Below are 9909 nucleotides of genomic sequence, written 5' to 3'. Positions count from 1 at the left end.
TGTAGGGATTGTGGACTCCATTGGTACGGCAAGGGTCTGGCTATGGGCTTGGCCTGCCTGTGTGTGCTGTGCTGACGTGAGGATGAGACAGCAGCCATTTTCCAGGCAGAGACAAGCGCACGTACACACAGCTGGCCAGGCCAGGAGCTGCACCAACTCCTTTGCTAACCTGAGGTACTGAATCCATCCTGTTATTCCCCTTAGCAAGCCCTGCCTGTTTCCCCTGGGCCACCCAGGCAGTTATGGCAGCCAGGCTTTCCTGAGGATCACCAGTTCAGGAGACAGTTGTTACCAGAGTCATCAGCAAAGACCAGCAGAAAACGTGCCCTGGTACCTGCATCGTCAGACGCAAATTTCAAGCATGCCAAAACTGCCGATGACTCAGACAACGTGTGCGTGCGCCTGCAAAGCCACAGAGCTCAGCTTTCCAGCTATTCACATACCTGCATTTGATCACCAGCTGTTTGGTCTTTTTGTTTTCTTTCCCTGGGAGCTTGAGTTTTAAACATGAATTCCACACTCAGTTCAGCTCATCATTTCTATCCCCTTCACTTACTAAGTGACCTACTTTCTCCCCTGTAGCAAACAGAAAACACTGCTTTGGGCTCCCTTCAGCAGATTCATTCCTGCCTCTACATCTGAGACTGCAAGAGCTTTGGTCTTGTTTTTGTCTCAGGCCTTTGAGCATGGGTTTTCCAAAGAGCAGTCATGTCACATCAAAGATACATTACCGCATCTGTCCCTTTAGACCATGCTTTGTGTTCCCCCCACACCCATGCACTATGACCTCCCTAACTCAGTCACTTGTGCTCAGCAAGTGGCTTAGGCATCCAGCAGTAATGCCGCTTCTTCCCATGTCTCCCACGCAGTCTTCACAGTCCATGCCATGCTGACAGCCTGCCCTGCTGCTCCTGCAGGGCCATGGCTCAGCTGGCTCTCCTCTGCTGGATCCTTTTCTTTGCCTGTGCTGAGCATGAGCAGCTCACTTTGCTTACCCGACTCTTGCAGATAAGTCCAATGACTAGAGTTCAGCAAACTGATTCCCCTCCCTGGCATTTTATCCAGCCCACTTATCCGCTGAGAGTTTCTAATCCAAACAGCCTCCCAGCACACGATGTTCCAGTGCTCCCAGGCTCTACCCAGCCTCTGTCCTGCCTCGTCCTCCCTCACATGACCACTTGGGGGATGACATTCAGCCCCCAGGGATGCAGAATTCCCTGGGCGGAGGGAAGCAGTGTCTCCAGCAGTCAGCCCTGATGGTACGGAACAGGATGCCATCCTGGCTAGACCGGCAGCTCTCCAAGGATGAGACAGTTTTCATCTCCTCTGCAGGCCCGTAAACCGTACTGCCATGCTCGGCTGGCCAGCTCATTCCCTGCTCAGCTCTTTTGTCCACATCACCAGCACTGTCTGCAGTTGTGTCAGCCTCCTTGCTTGCTTATGCACCAGCTGGGAAGCTGCAGCCACCAACTCTGCCCCAGGGTACACCCGGGGTACACCCGGGAAAGGAAGGAGGGTGGACTGGGCAGGAGACAATTGCCTGTGCCTGTGGCAACAGAGGAGGGTCCTGCTCCATAACACCCAGCAGCTGTGGACCACCAGGTGAGACTCCATCCAGCTACTCAGGGATGCACCTCCCCACCCCCCATCGCTTCTGCCGAAGTGCCACAGCCTGCAAGGCAGTGGGATTTTAGCGGAGTACCCCAGAGCACCAACATGCATCTTTCCTTCCCCACTTGCGCTACACTGCCTGTGCTGCCTTTGCTGCCACTCCTCCTCCTCAATCCCTCCTTTTCAGTCCTGCTGGGCACTCCTTGTCTAACTCACTGGGTCCTGACAGCAGCTGCTGGCTAGTGACAGTTAGATGTCTCGTAACCATGGTCCCTCTCAGCAGCCTGGGGTTTGCCTTGCAGCTCTCCAGAGAGCCACAGGTTTTGGCTCAGCTCAGCTACACAGAGCTAACAGCTCCCAAAATCCCCATTCAGAGGCTCTCATTCATGAAACACAAGGCAGCAGACCAAGAGCAGGACTCTGTCCCTCAAGGGACACCAGACTGCCAGCCGCCTGAACTAGCTGTGGCAGCAGTGCCCAGCAGAAAGTGCTGTAGGGAAAAGGACAGAAACAGCACAAACGGGAAAAGCTCTGCAGCCTGGCAAAGCTCTGGGAAAAAACTGTCCTGCAGTAGTTACTGGGACCAAAGTAGGGAATGTAAACAGCCCAGCATCCACAAGGAGGTCATAACCTCAGAGCCTGGTTTCCCTTCCTCTTCTCCATCCTGCCTAATCTCTAAAAGCTGCTCTGTTTACTAGCAAGATAAGTAAACAAACAAAGGAATGCTCCAACACAATGATTTTTATTTTTCTGGCCAATCCACATGTCCTGGTCCCTGGGTGCATGTGTGGGAGCTGTTTCTGCACACCAAGGCAGCTGGCACACAGCACTGCATGGGCAGCAGCAGGCAGCCAATGGGCACAGGCAGCGTCAACAGCCCTGCCTGCAAGTGGCTGTGCAGAGGGGCAAAGGGGAAATGGGGTTTCCCTGCACAAATGCAGGCCTTGCTCCAGGGAGACTCCGATTTATGCATTGTGGAAAAAAACACACACCTAAATCAGAGGAGAAGGAGGAGACAAGGCAGCAGAGAACCAGGACATGCCCAGTTGGCACAGTGGGGCCCAGCACAGTGGAGCCAATAGCTGGGCAAACCCTGTCACCCTCTACTGACTTTCTCCAGGGGCAAAGGATGGGACAAGCTCATCATGGAGCAAAACTCTGAATTCCATCCAGGGCTGCAGCACCCCACAGGCACATACAGCCAAATCCAGATGCGTTGCCTTTTGCCAGGCACTGGAGGGATACAGTGAGCTTCCTTCCCCAGGCTGCTGGGCTCTGTGGCTTCCAGGCACACAGGGACACTTGAGGAAGCAGGAGGAAGAGAGAGGTATGGAAGGACGCTCAGTCCCCTGCAGGCTTTGGGTGACAAATCACCTGCATTAAGTTCTCAGAACACACCAGCTGTTGGTATCTTGCTGGGGACCCAACAGACCCTGGACAGGAGCTGGCTGCAGGGCAAGTCGTAAGGTAACCAGATGAATGCAAAGAAGATGCCATGAACATCCAAGGCCCTACAGGCCTCTGCATGAAGCAGCCACGGAAAGCTCCCAGCATAAACCTGTTTGCTTTGATTTCCTAATCTGAAACAACAGGACACAGAGCAGAGAGATACAGTAAAGCAGTACAGCAATGAGAATTATTCCATGGCTCCTGCCTGTTCCCTGGACACGTTGCTCCAGGAACTAGACACAAAGGAGCTACATTCCTGCCTTATCCAGGGCCGGTTCTGGCTCTGCCAGCAAGAACAATTGGACTGCCAGGAACTGCGCCTTTCCCAACCCATTTGCTTTGGCTCTCTACACGCAGCGCACCGCCCGGTCCAAAGTAAACCCGTCCATGCGCGCTCTCCCTGGCGCTCCGGGGCACCGCCCGTCTCCCGGGATACGGGAGCGGCTCCCGCCCACCCGCCGGACGCACCTCTCATTGGCTGAGCGGCCGCCGGGGGGCGGGCAGAGTTCGGCAGTCTGCACCAATGGGACGGCGGGGCGGCGGAAGCGGAAGTTCCGCTGCCATGCCGGGCGCCGCGGAGCGCGGCTCGGAGCTCTCCGAGCAGATCGAGGCCTTCGCGGCGCGGCTGCGGCGCGGCGGGGAGCGGCCGCGCTCCGAGGACACGGCGCGGCAGACACTGTCGCTGCTGCGGAAGATCGTCGGGCACGGGCGATGGAGCCGGGCCGGTGAGGGCCGGGCGGCGGCGGGCGGACGCAGCGCTTTCCCCGGGCGGGTGCGGCTCCCCCAGCGCCGGGCGCGAGGCGGCGGCGGGAGCCGCGGGAGGGCAGTTGCGCCCCGATCGCGGCTGTCGAGTGCGGAGGGATCCGCAAGGCCGGGGCGGGCCCGATGCGGCGCCGCTGGCGCTGTGGCCCGCGGGAGCTGGGGCCTCGCTAGCAGAGACCAGCGGGTTCCCAGTGCTTGTCCTGCCGCGGCGGAGCCCTTCCCAGCCTGCTGTGGTCACGGGCGGCATTACTGAGGAGCTGCCCTGTTCCAGCCTTGCTCTTCCCTCAGCGGCGTCAGTCCGAGCACGGACCTTTCAGCAGCACGTGGTTTCCTCTTTCAAAGGAAAGACCAAATGCACTGATGAGGTCTTCCCTAAGTCTGTGTTATGACCAAGCGTTTCCGACTGCAAAACCCACCAGTGGAACGGGCTGCTTTGTGAGGGGCTCTCTGCTCGCCCCTTCCTGTTGTTTCTTGGTGCTGTGGTCCTTGTGCTGGAGCAGCTGCTGGCCCTGGGATGTTGAGGGGGGGTGCACTGTTTTGATGCACACATGGGCTTGCTCTGGGCAGCAATAACCAAGGCCCTCCCCTCTTTCAGGGGAGCTCATGGATCTGATCCGGACAGAGGGCCAGAGGATGACAGCAGCCCAGCCGTCGGAGACAACAGTGGGCAATATGGTGCGAAGAGTATTGAAGGTCATTCGTGAGGAATATGGCAGGTAAAGTGCCCCTCTTGCTCCTTGTATCTCTCTGAAAGCCCAGAACCTCGCTTTTAAGTTTCTTTGGTGAAACCCCTTTAGTTTCCATCACCCCCTTTTCCCACCTCTCCTAGAGAGGGATTCAGGGAGTTTAACATCGAAGGAAACCCTGTTGTTTTCACCGTGGGTGATGACATTGTCTCTTTAGAAACCACTTGGTGAAGGTGTTGTGGGTGCATGAGAACAGTGCTCTGTCCTTGGGCTGTTTTCTCTCTCTCTACCCAGGGGGTCCATCCTACTGGAGCAGTAGCGGCAAGCCTGCTCCTTGTCTGTGGACAGCAGTGTTTGCACGTGACTTAAGAAGGCACTTTTTGGCAGAGATTTGGGTGCTTTTCTGCTGAGACAGCTAGGGAAGCTCTTTGGTGTGGCATGGTGTGCCTCCTGTGTGTGGCTTTCCTTCCTGTCTCTTCACATCCAGGCGTGGCACACTGTGGGGACGGTGCTCAGCCTGGCTGTCACCCTGTGCTCTTTCCTGAGGCTGAAGAGGCCACTTCTCTCCACAGGCTTCATGGGCGCAGTGAGGAAAGTGACCAGCAAGAATCCCTGCACAAACTCCTGACTTCTGGAGGACTGAGCGAAGATTTCAGAACCCCTTACCCCTCCCTCAGAGCTAATGTTATTGAAGCTATTAATGAGATGCTAATTGAGCTAGGTATGGATGGGTCTGAATTGCTCCTGAGTGAAGATTCTTATGGGATGGGACAGATAATTCCTTCTTCTCTAGGTGAAAAGGAAACAATAAGGATCTGGGAGGCTTAATCTGAAGGAACTAAGGGACTGAAGCCCTGCTGCTCCCAGGACTTAAAATGAGTCCTCTTTGGCTTACAAGGAGATGGGTAGATTGTGGAAGGAGCGATATGGGGGACTGTTGGCCTGTGCTCTTGGTCTTCTGGGAAGTCTTGAGTCCTCTGAAGAAGAGTGTAAAAAATATGCCAAGGTTGGACCATAATCTCTGTGCACATATAACCTGACCCTTGTCACAAAGAATCGTGATACAATTTTCTTTTTCTGTGATACTTGTGACAAATCAGGTATCCAATGCACCTTCTGAGGCCCAAGTTGCCCCGCTATTGAAGTACAAAACTGCTGAAGTTTTGTGGGCCTGGTGGTTATCTGGAATTGTGCTGACACAATCCACTCCCCTCACAATGGAGTTTTCAGTACAGCTATTTCTGTATATAGGGGAGGGTATAGCTAGGGAGCATGGGGCATTCAAGGGCCAGCTTCTTGGTCCCACTACACTGGCAAAAAGAATGGGGAGAAAAGCTGCTCCTGCTCTACCAGTGCTCATAACATTGCTTTAGTGAAAAATTATCTTCTTGGAGGACAGTCCTAGCAGCACAAATGTTGCTTTTGCTGGCTGCTTTTACACTCATGTCTTCCTTCTGTTACAGAGGGTACCACTGACAACATCGCTATGCAGGCACTGGAGCACATTCACTCCAATGAGGTGATCATGACCATTGGCTACTCACGCACTGTTGAGGCCTTCCTGAAGGAAGCTGCTCGCAAGCGGAAGTTCCAGGTCATCGTGGCAGAGTGTGCGCCATTCTGCCAGGTAAGGCCTAGGCTGGCTGTCTTCTCCCGGTACCATGTTGTCCTGCACATTCTTACTGAAATCTTCGGACTGGAATCAAGATGAACATTACGGAAATTCCTCTGCAGTTAAGAGACAGGAGACAGCTCATTATCCTACCCCAGTATCCCTGAGATGAAGGGCTGTGTTCGGGTTTCGTCGCTTGGTATTTTTGCAGTTCAGACAAGAATTGAGTGCTGATAGCTCTGCAATTGCACTGCAGGAGCTATGTCACAGGGAACCAATTGGATTCTCCCTCTTTTTAGGGTCATGAAATGGCTGTCCGACTGTCTAAAGAGAATATTGAAACTACTGTCATGAGTGATGCAGCTATTTTTGCTGTCATGTCTCGAGTCAACAAGGTAAGGAGGGCTCCACTGGAGGAGGGAGTTCATGGCTGGTTGGGTGCTTAGGCCTCTCAAATCAGCTGCAAGTCCCAGCAGTGATGGATGTGTTTCTTCACTGAAGACTCAAAATTGTAATAGTCCCTGTTCACTGCTGGGGCGGAGATTTAGTGTGGAACTCCAAGTCAGTATGATGACGGATTGCATGGCAATAGGTTTTTCTGGCTTAGTGGCTACAGTTGCCAGACAGCCTCAAAGGATTAACCTCAGCTTTCAAAGGACGTGGAACAAAAAGCAGTGTTTCCAAAGGGAAGAAACACCCCTTTGCCTGAAACAGAAGATGACTGTTGAAGGGAATCACCAAGGTTTGCCTTTTTTAAACAGACCTGTTCTGTACTTTATAGAGATGAAAACTGCAAACTTTGGCACCCCAAAGTGGGGGAAAAAAAAAAGTACTTGTAACATATTAAAATCCAGCCACATCAATTCTTATCTATATATTTTAAGTTGCTTTACATTATTCTTATTTTACTGCAAGGGAATTTTTGCAGTGAGCAGTCAAGTTACTTGTACAAAGCTTACTTTGTAGGTCTGTAGAACAACAGGAACCACAGCCCAGTTTCTGCTTGGTGTTCCCTGCAATAGAGCATACGTTTGTCTTCTGAAATTCTCTGTGCTGGCCTCTCCATGCTGGAGTCATGCTCTTGTTAGAGAGGAACGTCTCAGTGCAGAGCCAGTGCCAGATGAAACAGATCAGGCATTCAGCTGTCCTATAACTCCAGCCTTTGGCTGGCTGGCTATACTGACACAGTCCTCCAGCTCATCTGTCAGGGTCCGAGGCAGGAAGTGTTCCTTCCCCAGTTTGCTGTGGAACATGCTATCCAATTCTGATTTGCCCTTTTAAGGTCATCATTGGTACGAAGACAATCCTGGCCAATGGCGCCCTGATTGCTGTGAGTGGGACTCACACTCTGGCGCTGGCAGCTAAGCACCACTCCACTCCACTCATCGTGTGTGCCCCCATGTTCAAGCTTTCACCACAGGTAAGTACAGCAGCTCTTCAGGACTGTACCTGCAGGGGCTTTTACTTGTGGGAGCTTAGGGTGGAGAGCACCATCGGTCACAAGGCAAGGTCGGTCAATGAGCCATCTCCCCCATCTAGTGCTGTTACTTCAGATAGGAGATCCTCACCCAAATCTGGCACACCTCAGGATCTCCTTGAAGCACCGTCCTCTGCCACATGTGCAAAGCAGTACAGTGGGTGTAAGGATGTAGACCACTGGCTAGGCTGATGAGACTGGCATTGCCATACTTATTTTTCCTCAACCATGACAGATACCAATTTGTACCATTAGTGTTGAAAGGCAGAGAATGTAGAATAAGACACTCAAAACTCTTTCTTACACTCAGTACTTTTTCAGTATTTTCAGATGAAGTTGCAGACTGAGGAAGTCACTTCTCCAGTTCCCTAGGCTTTGGCAAGGGCAGCCGTGCACAGAAGGCTCTAAAAGCTTTGAGGAAAACCTTTCATCTATAAATGTTAGAGAGGTTCTAGACGCAGGCACTATGTAATTATTGTAAACAGAGGTAGTATCACCTGGCAAGTCATCTTCCTCTGCATTAGTTGACAGGATCTGTTTACACTAGGATAATCAGGTAAGGGTTTTTTCCTGATCTTCCTGTACTCTTTCTCATTTAGTTCCCTAATGAAGAAGATTCATTCCACAAGTTTGTGTCACCACAGGAAGTGCTGCCATTCACAGAAGGTACTGGTTATTCTTTATACATCTGGTCAAGCCGGTTCAGACCACAATTTTTTTTTTTTTATAACTCACATAAAAAATTAAACATCAGGCTATGTTATAACCCAAGACAGAAAATCCTTTTTTACTGTCTTTGGCAGAAAAGAGTGCTGTGAACCATCCAGTTTTATAACTGTATACTATGTAAAGTACAGAAAAAGAATTTCTTTTGAACACTGTCTTTGCAGTTTTGCTTCTGCTCTGAAACAATCAGTGTTTTATTACAGGATGGTGATAATGATGCCAGGTGGGGTAGCAGCTTCCTGGGGGGCCGGACAGATGCCCAACACCAAGGGCAGCTTCCCTTCTTTCCTACAACTTCTTGAAACTTTGTTACATGATACAGCCATTGAAATAACAGTATCTCTGCCATGGGCTTCCTACACAAGCACCATCTTTAGAAAGGCATCAGCGCCCAAGCCCATTTTTAGTTAGCAGTCTCTTTCAAAGGCCCATTTCTATGTGACGAAGACTTTTGAAATGAAGAGAGCAGGCTTGGCACCAGTTTTTAGATTGGCCTTCAGAGCATTTCTTTAAATAACTTTGGCAGTATGAGGATTCTTGTATTATATATTGGTAGGGTTTTTGGCAATTAGTCAGTCTACATCAGAGGGAGTCTGGGGTTTCTACCAGAAAAAATGACCAGAATAGAGTTTTGCCATTCATTCAAGATTGCTGTATACCTGTAATTCAATGACATCAGTGAAGAAGTTGTAAAGTATTCAGGATGTTGAAGTACTGACTTCAGGGTGGCATGTGCATAGCCAGTTTGTTTAGGGACGCAGGAAGTTGTGCAGAAGGCTAAATGTACTTTGAGTTGCTTTGACTGATATTGCTGCTATTCACTTTACAGGGGAGATCCTGGCAAAGATCAACGTTCACTGCCCAGTGTTTGACTACGTCCCTCCAGAGCTCATTACTCTCTTCATTTCTAACATTGGGGGTAATGCACCTTCCTACATCTACCGCCTCATGAGCGAGCTCTACCATCCAGATGACTATGAACTCTAATACTGCGAAGCACATCGCTATTGAGACTCTTCCCATCTTTCTCTTTAGAAAGATACAACAGCTAATCAAAGTCTATGTTGCAAAGACAGGTTGCTGTGGGGAGCCAGTGGGGAATTTGCTCAGCAATGTCTTTCCTAACCAAAAGCAAAAGAAGGCACAGCCCTTGTACAGGTTTTTATCTCTGTGCTGTGTCAGAAAGCATGTGGAGCTGCTAACCCACTTTGAAATAGCAAGGCATATATATGTAACTCTGGGGCAGCTAAGCTGTTACTTCCAAGTACGCTGCAATAAAGGCTGTTTACAGTGATCTCACTGTTAAGCACATTTTCCCTATGCAGTTGTTTTGTTTCTTTAACTAGCAGGAGTTTTACCAGTGTAGTGAGTTGCCTGCACTCACTACATGATGCAGTAGCAGGCTTTACAGTGTGCTTTCACATGCAAATGTGATAGGAGTCGGAATCCATCAACAGTTGTCTTCAAAATGGATATTTAACTATTTAGTTATTTCTGTGGGGCTGTGTGGGGATTTAGAAATCTCTCACTCAAGAACACAAACTGCAAGGAGCTGGAGAAAGCAGCTGGGTGTGTCATTCATTGCC

At 50.8% G+C, this 9909-nt stretch overlaps 1 protein-coding gene across 1 annotated transcript; it reads left to right on the top strand.

The window, feature by feature from the left end:
- Positions 1 to 3596: 3596 nt before the first annotated feature.
- EIF2B2 (eukaryotic translation initiation factor 2B subunit beta) lies at positions 3597 to 9634 on the top strand. Its single transcript, XM_048307702.1, has 8 exons — positions 3597 to 3785; positions 4418 to 4538; positions 5081 to 5229; positions 5972 to 6135; positions 6420 to 6515; positions 7403 to 7540; positions 8197 to 8263; positions 9153 to 9634. Exons 1-8 carry the CDS (start codon positions 3623 to 3625, stop codon positions 9308 to 9310), a joined length of 1056 nt encoding a protein of 351 aa, XP_048163659.1. The 5' UTR covers positions 3597 to 3622; the 3' UTR covers positions 9311 to 9634.
- The last annotated feature ends 275 nt before the right edge of the window (positions 9635 to 9909 follow it).

Source organism: Corvus hawaiiensis, chromosome 6, assembly GCF_020740725.1.
Source record: "Corvus hawaiiensis isolate bCorHaw1 chromosome 6, bCorHaw1.pri.cur, whole genome shotgun sequence".
NCBI lineage: Eukaryota > Metazoa > Chordata > Aves > Passeriformes > Corvidae > Corvus > Corvus hawaiiensis.
The sequence above is the reverse complement of the archived record's forward strand: the minus strand, read 5'-3'. Positions and strand labels throughout refer to the sequence as shown.